This window comes from Nomascus leucogenys, chromosome 16, assembly GCF_006542625.1.
Source record: "Nomascus leucogenys isolate Asia chromosome 16, Asia_NLE_v1, whole genome shotgun sequence".
NCBI classification, from domain to species: Eukaryota; Metazoa; Chordata; class Mammalia; order Primates; family Hylobatidae; genus Nomascus; species Nomascus leucogenys.
In genome coordinates this window covers 61,238,393-61,263,399 of record NC_044396.1, presented here as the reverse complement: position 1 = coordinate 61,263,399, position 25,007 = coordinate 61,238,393, and the positions used below count along the sequence as shown (strand labels likewise).

General features: G+C 36.4%; 1 protein-coding gene across 1 annotated transcript in view; it reads right to left on the bottom strand.

Annotated features, from left to right (window-relative positions):
• Nucleotides 1-1,875: 1,875 nt before the first annotated feature.
• The window catches only part of TRHR (thyrotropin releasing hormone receptor), a 35,694-nt gene continuing 12,562 nt past the window's right edge, over nucleotides 1,876-25,007 (bottom strand). Inside the window, exon 3 of the mRNA XM_003256109.4 lies at nucleotides 1,876-4,384. Within this exon, the coding sequence (XP_003256157.1) occupies nucleotides 3,977-4,384 (408 nt within the window). The 3' untranslated portion in view covers nucleotides 1,876-3,976. The remainder of the gene's footprint in view (nucleotides 4,385-25,007) is intronic.

The following is a 25,007-nucleotide window of genomic DNA, read 5'->3' as shown; positions in this document are numbered from 1 at the left end:
ATGATATTTCAAATGGACCATTAACAATTGCTTCTTTAAATTGTATTTCTGACATCTCAGATTTGTATTCTAAATATTGCCAAACAGTTATATCTTCAGGTGATGTCATGTTGGTCTTCTTTTTCTCGTAGGATTGTGAGCTTCATAAGAAAGGGGAGAGTTTGTCTGCTGAAACAAATTTCTGCAGCAATTTTGCACATATTGAGTGTTTTTTGATTAGTTTCTGACCGAAACCTCTAAAATGCCAACTTCTCAACTCTGTACATGATTCCTACCATGTCAATGAGGACATAAAGAGAACTCTAATTTAAAGCATCAGTTTTTCTATGTTTAAAAGTGATTTCATGAAAATGAAAGTTTGTAAAACAATGACATATTTTTATACATAAATACGTTTGAAAGAACATTTTGTATTTTTACTTAAGATATTTCATGTCCAGGTTTAGTCTTGAATGAAGTTAGATGAATCTTCCTGCTATGAGGAAAGTGATGATTGAGGAGTGATGAGAGTTTGATAGGGAGAGGGAAGAGAGAGAAAAATACTTATGACCACAGAGCTGTGTAAGATTTCTTCATGTGTATTATTCTGAAAGCTTGTTGACTCAGTCAAATCTTGGTTTTGATGGCTATTTATTGTAGACAGCTAAGGATACATAAAAAATAAATTGCTGGAGATATTCATGTTTGCTTCGCCCTAGGGGAATGAGTGACTTAAAACATTTGAAAACATTTTTTCTTGACTCTGGAACTGACTAGTTCCCCTTAGGTGTACTCTCATTCACATTGAGTTTCCCTACTTCATATATAAATATTCCAATCCCTGTTTTAATTGCAGTTGAGAAGTAAAGATGATATTAAATATAATATTTATAGAACTTATACATTGACGGGTTAACCACATAAAATCTTTTCCTTCAGAAAGTTAATATTTTCTCTTTATCATGTTTACAGGTTTAACATAGTTTAGAATGATATAAATTCTTTTATTCTTGAAGAGCCAACCAAAACTATGTCAACCCAACTTTTACTAAGACTTATTATTCTTATTATTCCAACATAGCCTTCTGAAAATAAAACACTTCAAATATCCATTAAGACTTAGTTGCACTAAACTAAGTTTTATGGCTATAGCTTTTCCTTTGACATTGCTAATTGGTTAGCCAAATCAGCCATTTATTTTGGTATATTATCACGGTATATTGTTCTGTGCATTCAGTTTGTTTAAGAATGATTGTAGAGTTTGGACTTGTCTTATTTTTCTTCAGCATTTAGAATATTTGCCTTGTAAGTTAAGGTCTAGAAATATACTCACAGCCCTTAGATCCTAAGAGGGAATTTATGTTTGTTCATTTTATTCATGATCTGTGCCCTTTACTCAATTACCTCAGGTGTGAGATCTAACCAAAGACCCTCAGCAATTAATGAAATTGGAAGTAACAAAAGAACACAGGGAATTTTTATTAAGGAGGGCTGTTAATAACATTGCTTCATTTCACCAGCAAATTTTAATCTAGCTCTTTATTTCTCATTTGGTGGTATATTAAGTTTTGATTATTTATGGAAATATTTTATGATTGAGTATAGTGTGATAAAGAATATTTTAAAAAGTTATATCTCTTCTGTGTAAATTCAAATATCTATTGGACATTACATAGGAACATTTAATTTTAAAATGGCATTTGCTTTAGAGTTAAAACACTATGAACTGAGTTCTTATGGATTTCCCATGTGGTCTAAAACTAACAGATTTTTGAGAAATAACTTTTTAAAAATTAAAGTGGAAGAATTCAGCCCATACATTAAATTTCCAAAGAAGAGCATCTTTGTATTCTGTGTATATCATGTTAAACTAATTGTATTTTTTAACACCTGATATAATCATTCTGCAAAACCCATAACTTTTTATTGATTAGGAATTAGGTCACAGGAATACTGGTCTAATCATCAGAGAAATCACAGCCATAGTGAAATTGTGATGAAGAAAATGTTGATTGACTACCTACCAGCATACCTGAGACATAGTAGATGCTCAATGATATTAGTTCCTTTCTGTAATGAAAAAATCTCATATATTCCAGTCCCCTTTTTTACCAATTTATGAACGTGTGGGTATGTGTTTATAAACACACATGTGCTTGTGTGATTTGGGGTTGGGTCACTATGGTGCTCTATTTATACGATGCCAAGATTAATATTTATACCAGAACAAAAAGTCAGTTAACATAGATTGCTTACTGTCATGCAGGTAGGGTTTTAGGGTATTTCCTGCAAATATTTGCTTGCATTCATTTACTGTTATAGTAACAGGATAAAAATGTCTTGCTGGAGTAGATAAGGCCAATTTTCAAAAAAAAGCATACTCTAGAATGAGGTTCTGGATAGCAGAGTCTCCATGAAACAGCACATAAAAACAAGTTTCAGAAGTAGAATGGTGTATTCTTCATTAAGAAGATGGGGAGGCGTAATTATTATTAGCAATTAGGTTCTAGAAAAGTCCATAAAATAGGGATATAGGCTGGAGAGGGAAAATGACAGCCTATGGGCGTGTAAAGGTATGGGTACTTTTTGATCTACTCCTTAAAAATCAGTGACTACTGAACCATCACCAAGGACAATTTTTGCCCTTGGAGATTCTGGTTGGCCAAATCTCAGTAGGTAAGAGATTCAGGTAGGAACTGACAAGTGTCCTGGACAGATTCATTCACAAGTCTCCAATAATCACTGGAATAGCAGATGTCAGTCATAAATATAAAGATGACATACTGATAATATGATGAAATCAGTTTTAACTCTGCTGAAAATAAAGCCAACAGAATTTTGCATTGCTTTTAGAATCTGTAAATAAAATATCACTAGCATTTCAGAAAAACAAAAAAGGAACCTACAAACGACAAGCAGATAGGAAAGAAAGACAATTGCAGCCAAAGTAAAATCCATAGACTACAATTCTCAGTGGGAGCTCTTCATCTGGAAGAGGGATACCAGGATTTTGGCTGACTTAGAATAACAACGAAGCTTTTGAGAATGTTTCAGACTTTTGAGCTAGATTTTGCTTGAATGATTTGCTTGACATGGCTGAGTAATTTATTAACAAGAATGTTCAAAAAGATTTTCTTGCTTAAAAGCATCATGAGAAGAGGCAAAATCTAATTCTAAATACTTTTGTCTTGACTATACTTTTCAAATTTAATTGTATGTTAGTTTGTATCTTCACAGTTACTTAATCTGGGTTTTTACCTTTTTCCACCCATCATGTGGGAGGCTGGAAGAGTTGATAAGAGTTGGATTTATCTTAAAATCTACATTTCTCCTTAATTAATAATTTCAGATATTTTGAGGTTTATTTTAAAGTTGAATGATGATTATCTACCTTCTAAGATATAAAAATCATCTCAGAATTTTATAAACATTATGGCAGTTTTTAAAATACAGTTAACATGTATGTCTAAAATCTTATTTTTACTCAATAAATAAAATGTTTCTGTAGTATTTTTCCCTTTAATTTCAGATATTCATGAACTAGCCCTGTACTATGTTAAAATGAATACTAAATGCAAACATTTAAAAATCTGCATGTTGTCAAATTATCGAATGTATAAATAAATTAGGGGAGTTGAAAAGTGACATTTGATAAGGTTACTATGAATAATGTAAATTGATGTCTAGATTTTATTGAAACTCTATAAGTCCAGAAAATATGGTGAATTTCTTAAGTTAAATGAAAAGGGCTAAACTTTAAGTTTCCATCATTTAGCTGTTTCACAGATCTGTTCCATTTTTAGTGATACTAGTTTGTAAGAAGGAAAGTCTGAATCATCCTCATGGGTTAAAGTATCTAGGGCCAGGACTTGTTAGAGCATTGACAAAGACTGATCTGCTTTGTCTTCACATATGACTATTGGCCATGTTCTCCCTTTTGTTGATGACTGCACAGATTCTCATTTTCTTTGTCATCCATTTTCTTCTAATTCATGAATCAACTTTGGCTAAAGGATACCTCAGAAGCCAAGCAGGTGTCATCAAAAGACACTTTTGTGGCAGACAGGTAAGTGTCAGTGACAGTGATATCATCAAGCTCTGTGCTGAAATGGTCTGACTCCTTGATGACACTGTAATTTAGGGCCACACTGTAGTTAGCAGGTTTCTCTGTTGGCTTCTGCTTGCAGTTGCAGAGCTTTCTGAAGGCTGCACGGAATTTCTGGGACATGAGATTGTAAATCACCGGGTTGATGGCACTGTTGAGATAAATGCAAATTCTGCAAAAGAGCAAAAACCAATTTTCTTGGAAAGGACTGGAGAGAAATGAGTTGACAACCACAAGAGTCCTGTAGGGCATCCATAAAAGGGCAAACAGAATTACAACCACTGCCAGCATCTTGGTGACCTAGGGAGAAATAGAGAGAAATGCTGTACAAACACAAATGAAAACAAAACAAAACAAAACACCCTTTCTTCTCTCACCCAAACCTTTAGTTCCCAAAATGTAGTCTGAGACAAGGAGTTAGGTGCAGGTCATTTATTGGGGGGGTGATCCCAGGAAGCAGGATTAAGGGTTATTAATTAGAATGCTATAGACAAGGAAAAGCCAAAGTAGGGTGTGTTATTGAGATAGCTCCCCCTATAGCCAACTCTGGCTCAAGTAATGCAATTGAGAATTATCTGTCAGAAGTAAGAGAATGAATGCCAGTGTCCATTCATTAAAGGATATTGTTAAGGACTTTAACTCCTGTGTACTTCCAGGATTCTCTTGCCTGAAAACTCCTAGGGCCTTTAGAGAGACACTTGAGACCAAGAAGAGGAGAGACAAATGGTACAGTGGATGCCTGAAGTGGGATATTTCCCACTGCAGGAACCATCTACTGCAGCTATGGCTGAAATCAGTCTTGTAAGAGGAAGTTAGCACAGGGCACCAAAAGTGTCTGTGGCAAGCATTAGGAGACTTAGGGTCAAATCCCTTCTTTACTTACCCTATGTGTGGCCTAATAAATTATCTTAACGTATCTTATAGCTCATCTGTAAAATGGAGCCAACATTGCCCTCCTAAATCAAATGAGGTAACAGTGCATGAAAAGAATAATGCAAAAAAGCCAGTGTTTATTGAATGCTTAGTGACTGCTGTGTGCCAGACACTATCCAAGGTGTCTGTTATTTGCTATCATGTTTAAGAAGTTTTAAACCTCCTAAAATAGGTATTGTACCCACTACTTTTTCAAATTAGAAAACAGGTACAGAGGCTGTTAAGTACTTTGGTGGAAGCTGTAGAGTCTTGGGGCCGGGATTAGTATCCAAGTGAGCTTGAATTCAAAGCTTTTGCACTCTTTCAGGTTAAAGGGAAGTGAAAGAGAGAGAAAGCAAATGCTGGAATTTTACCTAATGCTGAAGCCACTCCTAAGTATAAGCAATGCACAGGAAGTAAGACAATAGGTAGGATGAGGTCAATATCTCAGATTGCTCACTGGTCACTGAGCTTCATTCTGACTCAATGCATGTAGGATATTAAGGCTACATATTTTACCACTAGGAGTAGAAAAATTGTTCAGTGAGAATATGTGATTTCACATTGGTTCATATAATACCAAGTAAGACATTCCAGAGATTCTGACTTCTTTTAGAGCCAAAGAGGGTCTACTTAGCAAAGGGGTTAACTGAAACATGATTTTTCCTAAGTAGACTTTAAAATATATATATAAGTAAATAATTGGTCATAGGAAATCAAAGTGATAAATGTTCTAAGCTTTGGAAGGAGATGTAGTGATTATCATCTTCACTGTCATCATCACCATGATCTTTGTCATTATGAACCATATCCCTGCCTTTATTCTCTGCTTGGTACTCCAGGCACTCTGAAATCAGATCACTGCTTCACACTTGTCAACATTCTCCGACTCCCTCTCAGGGGTAAAGCATCCTACATTGAAATACCTAGTTTAATTTACAATTAGATCTATACCATCACATTTTAGTCCTTTAAGATGGCCCAGGTAATCTGAAAAATGCCATATAAACATTATCTTATTTAATGCTTATAGTAATTCCATGAGTAAGCTAGTATTCTTTTCATTTTGCATATGAAGAAATTGAGGTTTAGGTAATTTATATGATTTGTCTATAGACACATGAGTAGTAAGTGACAGAGCTGTGATTCAAATCTGTCTACTTAAGACAAAGGTCATGCTGCTTCCTTTATACTTTGCCCTTTCCATGAACGTTTCTTGCGTTTTTGGTAACATTTCTATGATGTTATTTCCATTATGATCACCCAAACACTTAACTTCTTCAATTATAAACCAAACAACACTTACTGCTGCTAAATTTCAGAAGAAAGGTTGAATTTCATCTACCTTTATCTTTCCCTACAACTGTCAGGTAAAATGGTGAATCCACAAGTAACATCTACTTGCCTTTTTTCACTGAATGTCAGTGAAGGGAGCAACTTTCATCGTGTTGGAGAAGAGCAACTGTTTCAAGGTTAGTATCTCTCCTGTGCATTTCCACAGTGCCTCCAGGCATAATTTGACATCATTCCCAAACATTTCATTGCAGTGACCTATACTTGTTCATCTCTCCAATAAATAGTAAACTCCTTCAGGGTATGGGTAAATTTCTTCATTTCCCTACTCTCAGAGATTTAGTGCACTATGTGACACAAAGTGGCCCTAAGAAAAAACTTGAATACATTCAGGCATGGAAGGAATTAGTTTAAAATATGTAACCATAGGTCTAAGAAGAAAAGAGAGAAGAATCAAATAGACACAACAAAAACTGATAAAGGGGATATCACCACTGATCCCACAGAAATACAAACTACCATCAGAATATACTATAAACACCTCTACACAAATAAACTAGAAAATCTAGAAGAAATGGATAAATTCCTGGAGATATACACCCTCCCAAGACTAAACCAGGAAGAAGTTGAATCCTTGAATAGACCAATAACAGGCTCTGAAGTTGAGGCAATAATTAATAGCCTACCAACCAAAAAAAGTCCAGGACCAGAAGGATTCACAGCCAAATTCTACCAGAGGTACAAGGAGGAGCTGGTACCATTCCTTCTGAAACTATTCCAATCAATAGAAAAAGAGGGAATCCTCCCTAACCCATTTTATGAGGCCAACATCATCCTGATACCAGAGCCTGGCAGAGACACAACAAAAAAAGAGAATTTTAGACCAATAGCCCTGATGAACATCGATGCAAAATTCCTCAGTAAAATACTGGCAAACCGAATCCAGCAGCACATCAAAAAGCTTATCCATCATGATCAAGTGGGCTTCATCCCTGGGATGCAAGGCTGGTTCAACATACTAAAATCAATAAACGTAATCCAGCATATAAACAGAACCAACGACAAAAATCACATGATTATTTCAATAGATGCAGAAAAGGCCTTTAACAAAATTCAACAACACTTCATGCTAAAAACTCTCAAATTAGGTATTGATGGGATGTATCTCAATAAGAGCTATTTATGACAAACCCACAGCTAATATACTGAATGGGCAAAAACTGGAAGCATTCCCTTTGAAAACTGGCACAAGACAGGGATGCCCTCTCTCACCGCTCCTATTCAACATAGTGCTGGAAGTTCTGGCCAGGGCAATCATGCTGCTATAAAGACACATGCACACGTATGTTTATTGCAGCACTATTCACAATAGCAAAGACTTGGAACCAACCCAAATGTCCATCAATGATAGACTGGATTAAGAAAATGTGGCACATATACCCCATGGAATACTATGCAGCCATAAAAAAGGATGAGTTCATGTTCTTTGAGTTTGTTCATTCTCAACAAACACCATGTGGCACATATACACCATGGAATACTATGCAGCCATAAAAAAGGATGAGTTCATGTTCTTTGAGTTTGTTCATTCTCAATAAACTATCGCAAGGACAGAAAACCAAACACCACATGTTCTCACTCATAGGTGGGAATTGAACAATGAGAACACTTGGACACAGGAAGGGGAACATCACACACTGGGGCCTGTCATGGGGTGGGGGGAGGGGGGGGGGAGGGATAGCATTAGGAGATATACCTAATGTAAATGACCAGTTAATGGGTGCAGCACACCAACATGGCAAATGTATACATACGTAACAAACCTGCACTTTGTGCACATGTACCCTAGAACTTAAAGTATAATAATAATAATGTGTAACCATGATAATTTACTGTGCTTTAATACTCTGCTTTATTGTTAGAGAGTTTTTGCAAGAATATATTATTTAAAATTTTTAAACTCTCTTAAATGGAGATTAGGTCAATAATAAAATGAGTCCTTAATACATTTCAATTTTTTGTTAAATGTTAAGGAAATGTGAAAAGGAACAAATGATGTTTCTAGTATTTACCCAGAGGAAACTATACCTCCTGTGAGGTTTCAGAGAGTATATTTAATCCTACTCATGCCTTTTTTTAGTTAATTTCAAATTTTTTATTTAGTTTAATCACTTTTTTAAATGTTCACAAGTTTTTACCGTAGCTGTAGCTTGGATTTTAACAGCTCTTATTCAGTATAAAGAACAAACACTTAGAAAAGAAATATCCTGAAGATTGTCTTTTATACTCATGTAATTTCATCGTGGTTTTTGAAATTTTATTTCTGCTATTATTCCTTATCCTGAGAATGTGACATAAATGTAGATTTGAAATACATCTTAAGAACCTCATTGTTTTTAAGCATTGACGTTTTTGACAGAGTAGCGCATAGGGTGTATGGTGATATGAAAGACAGCTTCTTTACAGCAGCCTCTGCCCTAAGATTTAAAGGTCCTTGAGAAATAGCATGACACAATCTTTGAGTAAAAATGATCTTATACTATACTTTCGATTGGGAAGGAATCCATCCATTCTAAGTTATGCATTTGCATCCCTACTGTGTATCAGTCAATGTTCTGGTTCTTGATTTGACAGTGATCCAGAGAGACATGGAAATGCATTCATGTACCTTAAATCTGATGAACAATTATAATACAATGTGACAACTGCTAATATACAGAGGAGTGTTTTGGTTCTAAAAGAACCCTTGATATAAACTTGGGGTTGAGAAGTCATTAGCAGGGGCTTTCTGGTCCAGTCAAAATCTTAAGATAAAGAGAGACGAGAAGACTGTTCTTGCAGAGATAAGTATGTGCGACAATCTGGAAGTGTAACAGTGGGTATATCATGGGACTAGAAGTAATTTAATGTGCAAATTCCAATTGCAGACCACGTAATGAAGTGGCACTATCTCTTTTTCTAGTAATCTTGTGGAAACCACTACAAAGCCATTACTTTTATATGATAAAGTGATGTCTCACTCCGTGGAGTGCTTGCCTTCCATTCCTTCTGTCTTCCCTACAGAAAGAGAGATACAGCTGCGAAAAGGGGTACAGGCATATTGAGTTCTGAAAATGTCGGCTCTGTGGAGCCATTTTAGTCAACACAGAAGCAGGTAGCCATTTTTGTAGAGTGTATTGAAGGCAAGCAAAAGAGATTGCAAAAATTAATGGATTAAAATTTAGTATTTAGAGAGCGAGCTTGCCGGCACAGATAGTTGAGGAAAAGGGTAGATGAGAACAGGAGGGTCTAGGCTTGATGCCTTGTCCTTGGCCACCCTAGCTAAGTGTTGTCTTCTTTGTGAATATCAGCTGGAAATTTTGATACCAAACTCTGCTATATGTCTTTAAGTCTACACTGTATTTAAACATGTAGAATAAGTGGCATAAACCTCTCACAAAAGTTTGGATTCAGTCCTTCTCAACACACCCTTTTGTCATCTTTATAAAGCCTCTAGAGAAGCATCCTATTCAGGGAGTTATCTTTTATAAATGTGAATTGGACAGATTTCTTATTGCTAAAATTAAGATTATAGTTCCTCAAGAGGGCTATATATGCATTTCAACCCTGCCTATGTGTGCTGCATGGAAGAAACAGGCTAATTGGGTTGTCTCTTCTAGCATGCTTATGAATCTTCTATTACTAACTACTATTATTGTAACTACTGCTATGACTCTTACTACAAGTTCCAAAACTATTAGCTAACATCTGTATATTGCCTTTTTGTTTTTAGAATAGTATTAGATTTATAGAAGAGTTGTAAACACAATGCAGTTTCTATATACCCCACACCAAAGTCCTTCTATTATTCACCCCTTGCATTAGTATGGTAGATAAGTCACAATTAGTAAATCCGTGTCAATAATTTTTATATGGAGTTAGTTAGCTCCATGCTTTATTCAGATTTCCTTACATTTTACCCGAAGTCCTGTTTCTGTTCCAGGATCCCATCCAGAATACCACGTTATCTTTAGTTGTCACAGCTCCTTAGGTTCTTCTGGGCTGGGACAGTTTCTCTAACTTTCGTTGTTTTGATGGTCTTGATAGTTTTGAGGAACACATTATGTATTGTATAGAATGCACTTTAAGTTGAGGTTGGCTGATGTTTTTCTCATAGTTAGACTGGAGTTATGAATTTTTGAGAGGAAGGCCACAGGAGTGACATGCTATTCTCAACATAACATATCAACCATTCTCTCTTGAACCTGCTCCAAACAGGCTTTCCAGAATGGGAGAAGATGTGAAGTTAGCGGTAGTAAACAGATCTTTTGAGAATTTTACTGGAAGAGGACAATTAGGGAAACTGTTCTAGAATAGTGAATAGTCCAGTGCACAGTGTGGGGGTGGCCTCATCTTCAGCATATCCACAAAATCATTTTTAAAACATCTGCCTCTTTTATTTCTTAGTCACACATTTAAGAGGTCAAGAAAATGCATGAGACAATGACACCTTTCTCATCAATGCTCCAAATCCTGAGTGGAGTTCTGAAAGTTTCTGAATTCTCTGAAATTAACAAAGTTCTTTTATTGTAATTGAACCATTTTGAGCTCATATTCCTCTGAAATTTGTAGGACAAGTGTTATCACTACCATTTAATTGATGAGAAAGTAAAAACTGAGCTTAGAGAAGCAGAGAAATAAAGCAATACAGCTTATACATGTAAGTATCAAAGCTAGCTACTGAACCAAGGTTTTCTGAGTGTAGCTCTCATTTTCTTTCCAGATAATCACAAAAATCAACATAAATAGTTGAAGAATTTTAATCACTGTAAATATTGCTTATGAACTATTTGAAAGACATAATATTGTTGCCAGAAATCACTGGTAACTATGGAATCATGGGGCTTTTGCCCCGAACAGGAGTGCTACATTCAGAAAGCACTGATTAGGAAGAAGAAAGATTTCATAACAAGGGAGACAGAACTCCTTCATACTCATCTATTTCCTGGGAGGGAAAAAAGGAAAATTAAAAATGCAAAAATAATCAAATTTTAAAAATGAAAACTTTTATTTCTTTGGCCACAGCCTAGTTAATAGTATGCCATTTATTAGGTTCTGGTTACATAGTATCTGGGGACATTTTGATTATTTGTCAGAGATTAGCTTATTAGTTTGCCTAGGGAATCTTAAGGATTTGATTCATACCTCAATTCCCTAGAAGTTTTAGTCGAAATTTTTGTACTGATTCAGAAAAAATTCTGAATTTTAATTCTATATATGATTCAGAAAAAATTCTGTGCATGCTCATGGGTCTTGCTAATATCTGGATACTCTTGCTTTGGAGATAAAGGCTGTGGCTTTGTCCTTCTATGTTTTATTGAATGACAATATGTAGTAGGCATAGAAGAAAGAGTTGGAATTTCATTCAGCATCTTGGATTCACAGTCCTATTCTGCCCCTGAAGATCCTGGGCAGGTCATATGACTTTTGTCTGAAGCTTATCTAAATTCCAGGGCAATCTTAAGTTGTGAAAAAGCTCTGTTAGTACTAAAAAGCAAAGTCATATACCAGATGGTGACAACCTTATGATTAAACTTGTATTTGAAGACTATCTGTCTCTTTTATAATGAGTGATTTTCAAGAGCATTATAAGCAGATAACTTTAATTTGTGAATAGACTCTTCATCAATTTTGGATCCCACTTTATATAATGCCAAAACCCTTTTTTGGCTTCATTCACAAAGTAAATCAACAAAAAAACCTTCACTTCATCTCTACTGCACAAAAGGTTGGGAGAAGTCTTTAGTACATATGCCCGGCACATAAGTACTCAAAGCACAGTTAAATTATTATTGAGTAAATACGTATTTTTCACAAATGTTAAAATATAATTATGGAGTTATGCATCGATTTAGAATTCTTTAAATTAGCAAAAATATGCTAGTTCTTGTATTTCTTCTGGCTGGAATACTCTCATTTTCAGAAATATACTTCTTTCTGGAAATATTTTCTTATTAATGAATACAAAACATTTAGTCTTTAATATTCGAATGCCATTCTTCACAGGGTAACAATACATTCTGTGCTTGGACTCTGCCCATGTTCTCCAGTATTTCTGAATATTAACAAAGTGTCCTGTAACTGGGAATATTTTACTCTCAGATGGCCCTCAGCAAAGTGATCAATGACTATTTAAATTTTGTTACAATAATTGGGCCAGCTGAATGAACTTGACATGATAACTAAACAAATCTGAATTTAGCTGAGCTTCCACACTAATTGGAAGCTCTGGGAATTTCTTCTTGCAGATTATTCTGTTTTGTTTTGACTTATCTCTGGACATTCAGTTTTTTGTTTTTTTGTTTTGTTTTGTTTTGTTTTTTTGAGATGGAGTTTTACTCTGTGGCCCAGGCTGGAGTGCAGTGGTGTGATCTTGGCTCACTGCAAACTCTGCATCCTGGGTTCAAACGATTCTCCTGCCTCAACTCCCAAGTAGCTGGGATTCTATGTGTGCACCACCGTGTCTGCTAATTTTTGTATTTTTAGTAGAAACGGGGTTTTACCATGTTGGCCAGGCTGGTCTCGAACTCCTGATCTCAAGTGATTCACCCGCCTTGGCCTCCCAAAGTGCTGGGATTACAGGCGTGAGCCACCGCACCCAACTGACATTCAGTTTTTAAAAGACATAATCAATGTGGGGTGCTTCATATCATGGAGTGAGATCATTGATGGGGCTTAAAAGTTGAATGATGGGGCTACAAAAGGGCTTGACATCAACTTGTCAGTTACTGTGTAATAAAAGTGAATAAAGGCTGAGTGATGATTCATGGTGGGGAGACTGTGGACTGACATACTCTGTGTTGTGCATTACTTGTGGATTTCTTGCCAAGAAGCCACCCAGAGATGCTAATGCATAGGTTCTTGACTTCTCTTGTCAAGTACTGAACCTAAATGTTTCATTCAGAATAGCCTTTCTGGCAAGCATTATGGAGTGTTTTCTGGGCTCTATTCTGATTTAAAATGCTCAAGAAAATATTAGCAGGGATTCACAATAGAGAAACTTTGGTTGTATCTGATAAGGCTTGAGGAAATAGAAGAAGGGCTAAAGAAAAAAAAAGTGACATAGGATTTTTATTTTTGTTTTTCTCACAGACAAGGTATCAATGTCACCCAGGCTGGAGTACAGTGGTGTAATCATAGCTGACTGTAAACTTGAACTCCTAGGCTCAAGCAATCTTCCCATCTTGGTCTCCCAAAGTGCTAGGATTATAGGTGACAGTCACTGTATCCAGACAGGATTTTTAAAATATAAGTTTATAAGTGTGGCACATCCAGTGAAATGGGAAAAAAAGTTTTTTATTCACAATTCTAGAGTGTGCTGAGAAAGATAGGTGGGGTTATTTTATGAGCAAGACATTTGAGGGGACAGGAAACTATATCTCAGGGGGGCTGCATGCACCAGTAGGGGCATGAGCTGACACTGTCATCAGGTGGATATCATAGCACAGATGACAGTAGGAGTTACAGGATGACATAAAGCTATGTAGAACATGACGTGACCCTTCCTCTGTGACACCTTCAATTCTCTAGGAAAATAACTTAGCATCACCAAATGCAAATGTGAAGGTACTTCCAGTGGAAAATCAACAGAGCTCTGCTTCTCACTCTGATGTGGGATGAACCCTCAAAGCCTTGTACTTTCTTTCAAGAAGAAAGTTAGAGAGAGGCACACACACATGAAGAGTGGGAAAAGTGATGGGACTTTGAGCTGTCCTGGTTAGTGGAACTGGGGTTCAATGCTAAGTTGCACCAACATTTCTCAGTGTAAGAGAGGCTCCAAGTGATAGTGAGCCTTGCTTTCTGAGAATCAATGACAGTCCATATGAGACAGGAACTATGCAGTGCTTTCTGAACATATTTTAATCTAGAATGGAAAAAACTAGATGAAAATTGAAGGTATTCTAATCTAAGTAATAGGAATTCACAGATTAAAGGAAGAAAGATAATTAAAATATATGAAATACCAGGCAAGGTGCTTGGTATATTCTTCATAACGGCCCTACTTTTTTTTTTTTTATTATACTTAAACTTAATAGCCCTACTTTTTATCTGCATTTTACAGAGGATAAGACTGATGTCAGAAAGTTCATATGCTGGTGATCAAAAGCCACACTTTTGATGCATTGGTATATCAAAGTGATATATTGGACTCCAACATCATCTTTTTCTCTTTACTATTATGCATTGAATTTTGGGAAGGAATATTTTTCCTGAAATTTGAAAAACCTAAAAACAAAACTTGGGCTTAAAGGTTGGAATTGGTGGAGGTCATATGTGGGAGGTGAGCAGGGAGAATGAAAAACTAACTCTTATTTCTACACAAGAGTTTATGCCTATTGCACCTAACAAAGATATTCCTATTCACACTGTGATACTAAGTCCTTATGGAACATATTTTTTAAATGTTTCTGATTTCAGGGTTCTTCTTTGAAGAATGGAAAACAGCTGTGTGCTAGGTAAGATTTGCATCTAGACTTGAGGATTAGATGTAACACTTCCTGCAATACTAGCAACTACTGTAGTGCTGAGGTTTCAGTATTGATTGTGGAGTCTGGTAATCATGAGTGATGAGAGGTTGGCCTTTCTCCTATAGCTTGGATGTTTTCTTGTTCACAGGAGGTGAATATTTGAAAACACACTGAGAAAGAAAAACTCACCTGGCAGAATTTGGATTCAAATTACAGTAACATCTAAATTTAGAAAATAAAATGTCATTTTGAATTCTTTTATGAGCCATGCTGGAAAAATGCTACCGTTGATCTGCCATGGGCTGAGTTTGCTATTTAGCCTTTTCTGAGTATTCTTTCTTCTAGGTATATTACTGGTAAATAGCTAAGCCTGTGGAAAAGTCTGCCCTAATATAGCTTGCTTTAATTTTCTTAACTTTGCTTTCTAGGGTATGGTTACCTCTCCTGGTTATATTTTCATTTGGAACTAGTTTTTAGGAATTCTAATTGGGCATCTTGGCTGGCTCTGAGCTGCTAGCTGTAACACTTCTCTGAAGAAACTGATCTTTCCCAAGGGAGATATTTCACAGCCTATTTTCTCCCTTGTGCTTCTCTGGCTATACACCTGGTAAGGGTGACACTGTAAACAGAGACACAGATAAGTGATTCCTCAGCTGCTTACCCAATAGGGGCTGGGAAATCAAAGGGGATATTTTAAAATGTAGAATGCAAATGATGGAGAAGGAGAGAGGTGATGGTGATCCTTAAATCGAAGTAAAATTCTCAGAGCTCCCAGATTTTTAAGAGGGCACTTAGTTGTCTTGCTTCTAAAATTCTTGGACAAAGTCCCTCATCGTAGAGCTGGGAGCACCTGGGAGGCATCGGACTCCTTCTCCACCTGTGTCTCTCCCAAGGGAGACAGCCTGTACTATGCTCAGGCCTGGAGTTACAGAGCTAATTTTCTAGCTGTCCTAAAAGAACTCATAGAGTCAGCCAAGGGATAGGCACATTTTCTTTCCTTCAGCAAACCATAAATTCAACCTTTTCCACTGATTTTAGCTTTCTGATCAACTAAACATGATACTCAAAATCAGAAGCCTTGGTTTTAAGTTTCAGCTTTACAAACCATTGCTACTCAAAGATTTTTGAGCCTTAATGTCTGCATTTAATGTGTGAAAATATAGGCATGAGGATTCATTACAAGGAGAACATAAAAACACATTGTAATATGTACTATACCTTTCTAATATAAGGGGCTGTTATATTCTTTATCTTGTCTTGAAATCTGCATCCTTGATAAGAGGTGCCAGCTTTATCACTCTGTGTTAACCTAGCAGACTGAATGGAGTTTCTTTGCACTTATCTGGTTCTTCACTACTTGACTAAAAACATAATTTGAGCCTACAAACCATGCTGGCCCTGGCTATGAGTTCCAACATTCAACACAGATGATTAACTGCATCAGAGTCTCTTTTGGATGATATGGTCAGGGTTGGTTTGTAGTATTAGTATAGTGATGAAGGGGACAGGCTATGGAGGCAGACCTAGCTGGAATCTAAATCTAGTTCTGCCACTTACTATCTCTATGGCGTTGGATAAGACATTTCACCCTTGTAAGCCTCAGTATATACATCTGTGAAATACAAAGAGGTATGAAGAATAAATGAGGTAGTTTAGGTAATGCACCAGCATAGGGTATGGTTCTCAATAAAAGACAGCTAATTTTCCATAATTTAAGGGGATGAGATTTCCCATCACTGGGGAAAGGTGTAGTATTTAACCAAATGACAGATAAAGCCTTTGATAATAAATAATAATAATATCGTATTGAACACTTTATATTTTAAACACAGAACCGGGGACTTTATTGAATTATTTAACTTTTACAGTATTTCTGAGGCAGGTATTCCATTCTCTTTATTATGTAATTGAAGAAAAACAGATTCTGAGACATTAATAATTCTGGAGAGTGGTAGATATTAATCCTTCTTCAAGTTACTTTCCCTCATGTCTCCCTGTTTATTCATTTGTGCTAATAGTCACAAGCTGAAAGGATCCTATTCCTTCGTTGGCTTACTTATGTATTGTCTCTCATTATTCCATAGAATGATGCCTCCTTGAGGGTTGCCACTCCTCTACCTGCAAAGGGCAACATGAGGCTCTGGCATTTAGTAGGTGCAATAAACATTGAGGAAATGAATGAATAAACAAATGAGAAAAACAGTTCATGAATGCTAGTCTAAGTCCTGCCTCTGTGGAGTTCCATGTTGCCATTTTACATTTCCATTCCTAATCACAAATGTCATTATTATATCGTGTCTGGTTTCTTTCCTGGTATGTAAAAGGGCAGGATATGTATTGCATATTTTTATCTCTAACTTTTAAAACAAGTTTGGCATAAAAAATACTTGCATTTAAAAATTAGAATCAATGTGTAAAGATTCCTTCTCGGAAAAGGACACGATTGATAGAGCAGAATGCAATTACAGTGAAGAAAATTTTTTCGGGGAACAGTCTGTTATTCTGTAGAAATAAAGAATTATTGGCTATTTGTTATGAAGAACTTAGGAAAAATAAAGAGCTAAGGGAATGCTAACTCAATATGATTTATGCTAAGTTTATTTCCTATTACTGAATATTGATCGGCACTATGTTAATATATACCAACCTAAAATGGGATTTGCCCCCAAAAGATACAAAGCTCAGTTTGACAGGTATTCTCGCTCTGTCCTATCTGTCAGCTGTCACATTCAATCTTTTGTTGCTCCTCCTTCACTCATGCAGTTGTAGAAGGCTATTTCTCATGATGCCACTCTGCATCTTTAGATTATAAATTGGTATTTTTAGGGCTCCAACATAAGCCTGAAATAAGCAGGCTCCAACATAACACAGAAAGCATTTTCTTTAGGAGATAAAGAGTTAAAATGAAGGCAGGGGATGCACTAGCTGCTAGTTTAGGCTGCCTGTGATAAGCTTGATCTTTCCTGCATTTGGCAATTTTGTGGAATGCAAACATTTATTTAATGTGTATTTATAATTTAGCTATTGAGCGATTATCATACACCAGTACATGTACTAAGTGTATAATTATTTTCACAAATAAATTCTTTAGGAATGGCTCAGGAGTCAGCAAACTTTTACTGTAAAGGGCTAGATAGTAAATATTTTAGCCTTTGTGGGCCATACAATCTCTGTCACAACTACTTAGCTCTGCCAGTGTAGTGAGAAAGCAGCCATGGTCAATAAATAAGGGAACAGGCATGGCTTTTTAAGTTCTACTAAAAATTTAATTAGGAAAACATATGGATTCAATACAACAACATGCTCTGAAAATGGGCTGTTTATTTACTATCGCTGACTGCCCTATTTAAATTAGACCCCTCTCATTTCAGCATTTCATTATTTCCCTTATTTGCTTGATTTTTCTCTACTGTCTGACAGGTCACAACTTGATATAATATGGGCATTTTTTTTTATTCCATGTTTCCCCATTTCTCCTTAGAAAGATAGCTCCATGCAACAGGAATGTTTGTCATATTTGTCCATTGCTGTGTTCCCAAGGTCTAAAAGAGTACTTGGGATTCAGAAATGTGCAAATATTCAACATATTTTTGTGGAATGAATGAATGAATGAATTTAGTTGTCACACATGTAAGACAATGTTCCCTTTTTCTTGGGCAGATATAGCCTGTATCTCTGCACCTCATTTCTGAGAGTTCATACCATTGGCAAGTGTGGGAGAAAGCAGAAAATAGTGTTGCCATCAAAGACTTTGGATTAGATTCTAGGAATTAGACTTTTTGCTCTTCCATTTTTTGAATGGGTGACCATGAGCTTAATATCACTAAATCTTATAGCACTCATCTTTAAAAATCACAGGATAAATTACACTTATGTCATAGATACAAATGAGATGATGTGTGAAGATCCCTTAGCACCACCATGCCTGGCACATATAACAGCTCAGTAATATTACCTATTATAAAGGTTAATTAACACATGGACACATATGCAAATGGGACAGATTATTTTCTGGATTATGTTGTTAGATACTCAGACATGTAATCTGTTGCATTAAATATATTTATTCAAGAGATGGGGTATTTCTATGTTGCTCAGGCTGCTCTTGAACTCCTGGGCTCAGGCGATCCTCCCACCTCAGCTTTCCAAGTAGCTGGGATTACAGGCATGAGCCCCAGTGCCCAGTTACCAAATGTGATATTAACTGAAGAATTTAAGCTAAAATATTTAAACAGTGATGCTTGAACTGGGATGGGGAAGTTTTGTGAGGGTTGTAGAAATCACTTGGGGGGATTTTCAAAACTCTCTGTGCTCTCTGAAGAGTCTGCAATGTTGCCTTATTTTTAGAATTTGTCTTGGGATGTACCTCTGCTACTGATGGGAAAATGTCTTGTTCTTCAGGGGTTTTGGGTAAAATAAATGTTGACAACAACAAATTTGCAATATATAAATTTACAAGGTATTATATTAAAATACAATACATTCAAATCTTCATAGTGACTATAAACATGGCAATAAATATAAAATATTGGCCAGGTAGTATACAAGGAAATCGCTACTCATTCCAAAGGCTTCTGTGCATAGCATTTCCCCTAGCAGTACTACATAACAGTTTACCAAGACGTTTTACTTCTGAACGTAGACATTTCTATTTCTCTTTGGGAAAAATGGTTTTGTGAATTTTTCCTTGCTAATCATCATTTTTCAAGTTGTCTTTATGATAAATTTTTGGTGCTTTTGAAAGAATATTTTATATTGCTCAGTGTTACTAAGCAACTTGACTCTAGCATTAATTTTTGGAATTGTGTTTGGTCACTTTAGCTGAAGAAGAAAGATGATCTTACTGAATATGTAGAATTCCGACTGTAATAATTTTCCACTGTAACTCTTTAAAGATAGTGGGCTACCTGGCAGTGGGCTTATATTTAGGAATCAGTTTGCAAAAGTCTAGTCTGCCTTCCTTAAAGGCTACCAAGATCTTTCTAATGAGCACTAAAAATTATTTGAGATGATAATTCATTTCATCACAGCCCAAAAGTTTCTGTTTTTTGACTAACAACGCATATAAAAACATGAATTTTCTTTCTTCTGGTGCCTCAGTGTTCATGTTTTTTTAAAAAATCAAGATTGCTTTCTCTAGTTGTGGTATATGCATGGGCATTGGTCTGATTTAAAACATGTTAATGATGGGAACAATGAGCCTGGTATGATTAAATAACCTTTCCCGATTGATTATCCTGAGGAAGTGGATGGAATTGAGGAGGAGCAAGCAACAGAAACTGTTATTCATTAGCTTAAAAGCCATGATCAGGCAGTTTTCCACCTGCCTCAATTTTGGGTCTGCATTGGATTTCCAGTGGCTGACACAGACTTCTTGAGTTGGGAGAGCTCCCCTAAGGAACAACCAAACATTCTGCATGATGCTCAAGTGTGAAGAGTGGTAGATTGATAGAGAAAGCCTTTCTGGCCTTTGCCTTTAGTACTCCTGATAGTTTTAGTGAGGCACAAAAAAACCCAGTATACTTGCACATGAACAAGGAGAGTCAAGCACCCTTGATCGATCCTGTTTATTAAGAGCATTTGTACCTCACACTATTACATTCCTTTGAGGTTAAGTCAGTAGCAAAATAAAGTCAAGAACTGTGTGCAAAATGGAGTGTGTTGCTTTTGTCACAAGGCTAACTGAATTGCTTCTAAATGTGTTTCTAGAATTCTTTAAAGATAAAGTGGAAACAGCCAAGATATTTGAGGGAAAGAAAAAAAATGGACTGTGAACATAAGACATGTCATCAGGGAATGTTGATAAAGGAAAGACCTGGTTTAAGATTGTGAGGACAGAGTTATTACTCATAAGTTGGCCTTGTTCACATGTTTTTGAGTAAGGGATGTACTGAGGCACTTGGCTTCTGTTGATTTGGAATTAGGGCTTCAGATGGAATTTTTTGGCAAATGAAGAAATCCCTGCCCTGTGGATTTGCATCCAATATGATTCAGTCTGGCCTTTAATTATAAGATCCTTGCCTCAGTGAAGGGGAATAGAGTGCTAAATATGAAATCATACCTGTTGTGAGTGTGTCACTGGCTGCAACAGCAAAGGAAACAACCTTGAGGACCATGCCAGCTAGCTACTGGCTAATAAAGTGGCTCATCTAAATATGGTTTATTGGGAATGAGTCCCAGAACAGACTTACTGGAAAGTGTTTAGATGTCACAAAGAAATTCAGATCAGCTGTAATTTACTACCACACCAGTTCATTTTTTTAAAAAAATGAATGGAACTTGTTGTCAGTAGTCTACCCATCCCTACTTCTCCCATTTCCCACAATGAACAGCCATGCCTTTTCTCCTTGCCATTACCCTCATTCTCAATCAATGACTTTCCATTCTACCTCACTGAAAAAATAGAGACCAACTTGCTAAACTCACAACTTTCTTCCTCATTACTTAAAATTAATCTGCAACCACGATCATCCTTATTTCTTTTCTTTGCATCTATTCATTTCTTCTTTAATTCACTCATTTATCTGTTTGTTTGACAAACATGTATTGGATACGTCCATGTACCAGATACTGTGCTAGGTGCTGCAGACAGATCAGGAAATTAGACACAATCCTTTCTGACAAGAAAAAGAAAGATGAGCCCTATCCTATTCCTTCTTGCCTCCTCAGTCCTCAGGAATCATGCACCATCAATATCAAGTCCTGCTTGTGTATCTACAAATAATTCCTTCCACTCTACTAGCTCTTTCCCATCAAAATTTAAACAGACGTAGATTTCTTCTATTTTAAGAAGTAAAGCAAAATAAAGCAGACAAAAATACCTTGCCTTGTTTCTCCATGTTATTACTATTCTCTCTCATAGTGAAGCTTGTTAAAACAGCAGTATATTCTTACCCTCCTTTTAGTTTTTCCTCCATTCATCATTCACCAACATCATTCAACCTTATTTATTTCCCCAACACCTTATGGAAACTGCATTCACAAACTGGGTGCTTCTCAGTCCTTATCTTTACATTTGTCATTGACCACTACTGAAATAGTCTCCTTCTTTGATTTCTGTGACTCCTTCTCCTGATTTTCCTCCTCCCTCTCTGAATATTCCTTCTCTATTTATTTCAAAGGCTCTACATCTCATTCTCCCAGAATTCTAGCTACACCAGGGTTTCTTTTCTACTTTACAAAATTTCCTCTAGTGATCACATCTACTCTGGTGTCTTCAACAAACCATCTCTATACTAATTAATCCCAAAGCTATATCTCCAGTCTATATGTTTCTTCTGAGCCTTAAATCTATATTTCTATTTGTATCCTGGCATTTTATAGATGCTTCAAGCACAACATGGACAAAACTAAACCTGACATGCTTACCCTGCTGAAATATGTTTCTTCTCTAATGTTGTCAACATTTACATAAGTTGTACTATTCAATTAATAACAACAGTAGCTAACATTTATTATTTCCATGTTCCAGGCACTGTGAGAAGTACTGTATATGAAATTTTGCACTCAACCCTAATAACTACCTTGTGAGATAGGTACTGTTATCATTCTTTTTATAGATATGCAAATGAGGCTCAAGGTTGTAAGTTAACTTGTTCACATCACGTAGTCTGCAGCCAACCCTGGCTCTCGCTCCAAGGGGTGAAATTGGAATTCAGGCTCTCAACAGTCACACCACTTTCTCTCTCCATGGTTCAAGTAAAGTCACTTTGACTCCTTTCTATTCCCCTTTCTACACATCTACTCACACCAACTCTATTGATTCTATTCCAAATGTATCATTTTCTTCCCTATCCTCAATGCTACTTACCTTATTCTGTTAGGCCCTTCCAGATTGATTCATATCTTGCCCATATTGTTCCAGTCCTCTCCTAACTAATGGCTTTGACTTTGGTCCAATTATTTGGCCACATTGAAGACAGAGTGGTCTTCCCCAAGCTTAACTCTGATTATAACACTCCTTGCCTTGTAATCTCCCAATCTTTCCATAGCCTTTAGAAGCTTGTCCAAATCCTTCATATATATACTAAATAAAGGCCTTATTTCCTGATCTCTGCTTACCTCACTAGGCTCATCTTTCGTTGCCCAGACTTAAGGAGCTACTTGCCATTTTCGGGACTGATTGTTTTATTTCTAGATTTCTGGCTTCACCTGTGTAGATCCTAGTACATAAAGCATCTTCCTTCCCTTCACCTACAAAATGCCTGTGAATCCACAATGCTTAGCTTGAGTGCTCCTTTCTAGAAAGCCTTTCTGGTGCCCGCCTCTCCTCAAGCCATGTAGATCAGGTGCCACTAATTTGTGTTTTTACCATGATAACATTTGTTTCCTTATGACTTTATCAGCTTACTATTCTGTCTTCTCTATTAGATTGTGAACGTTTTTGTGAGCATAAGCTTTGTTTTAATCATTTTTGTATCCTAATGGCTAATAAAGTCCCTGACATTTAGTATGTTTTTAATTAAATCATAGGTGAGGAGATGCAAATCTGTCCAAATCTATCTGATCCTTACTTTCACCATTTTCCTGTCCCATATAATATAACATGCTGGAAGGGATTGTAGTAATAGAATTACTATTTTGGAATTCAAAAAAAAACCATGCTTAATTCCAGGATAGCACCTCTACTGTGCACTGCAGTTGTTTTATGCCAATGTATTGATTCGATTGCTTTTAACTTATTCAGAGAGATTTCCAGTTGATTCCTAAAGAAATCCCTGGAGGTCCATCCTAGCCCCTTATAATCTCTAGTTAAATATTTCTCCTGTAAATATACTCTGAATCTGAGCCTATTCCTATTTTTCCTGGTAAAACAGAAAATCTACCAGTGAATTACTTTCTCCTGCCCTCCCCTACTGAATTTTATGTGTGCATAACCTTTCAAATGTTTGTCAAGTAAAATTAGTCACAAAGCCGCACTCCTATCAGAGGAAATGTGGCAGGGTGTCAGTTCTGCACATTGCCAGGGGCTTGAGTCACTTGACTACACAAAAATGATCTTTAAAAATTCATGGGGTGCTCTGCATTTACCCTGCCTCTGTCCTCTCTCACTCTCACAATGGTGCCACCTCTCTTACTGAGCCACTTCCTTATTTTCTAAGCTAAGAGCTTCTGCCCACAGAAAATATGCTGAGTTTCCCCATAGTCATAAATCCTCGTAAAACTCAAACAACAAAGGCCCAGAATGGAGAGGCATAGGATGCTTTACTTTCTTGTAGCTACTATATAATTATGTTCAGAGCAATGTATCCAAGGGTTATAGCCAAACGTCACCAGTGTTGTTTATGAAAGGTTTCAGTGTTTTCTTTTTTGAAATGTTATCTATTTTTATTTCAACTGAATATGGCTGTCAAGTGGTTCACATTATGCATCCTAATCAATGTGCATATGTATGTGGCCTTGTTTAATTCTCAGAGCTAATTTAGCTTTAAATTTATTCAAGTTCTTCTCATGTACTTCCATGCAGCTCTCAAGTGTTGTGTCTGACTCCAGTGGCAAGACCATGACTTCTGTTTTAGATAAATCCACTTACTATTTTAACTTATTCTTTTAACTGCGTCTTCCCTTGCTCATTTTTCTTTAATTTTACCCCCAACTGAGAGAATCCACTAAAACGTGTCTTTGGCCCTCTAGCCATGTCCAAGAGGAGAAAATAAGTCCTTTTATTTCTAGCTGAGTCTCCCATCCCATTTTAGCCTCCTATTTGTAAATATTCTTCTAGACCTCAGTGTTTGTCAGTCTGTTCTTCATGCTTTAAATTCAACCATCATTCTCAGCAAACTATCGCAAGGACAAAAAACCAAACACTGCATGTTCTCACTCATAGGTGGGAATTGAACAATGAGAACACATGGACACAGGAAGGGGAACATCACACACCGGGGACTGTTATGGGGTTGGGGGAAGGGGGAGGGATAGCATTAGGAGATACACCTAATGCTAAATGACGAGTTAATGGGTGCAGCACAGCAACATGGCACATGTATACATAAGTAACAAACCTGCATGTTGTGCACATGTACCCTAAAACTTAAAGTATATAAAAACAAAACAAAACAAAAAGAATCTGGGTAATTGTCACAATCTGTAATGGAATAAATAAACTATTATATTTTCAACATTTGGAAAAAAAAATTCAACCCCCACCACACCTTTCCATTATTATATTGATTTACAAATCCACTTTACCTGATACTGACCACTCACTTCCA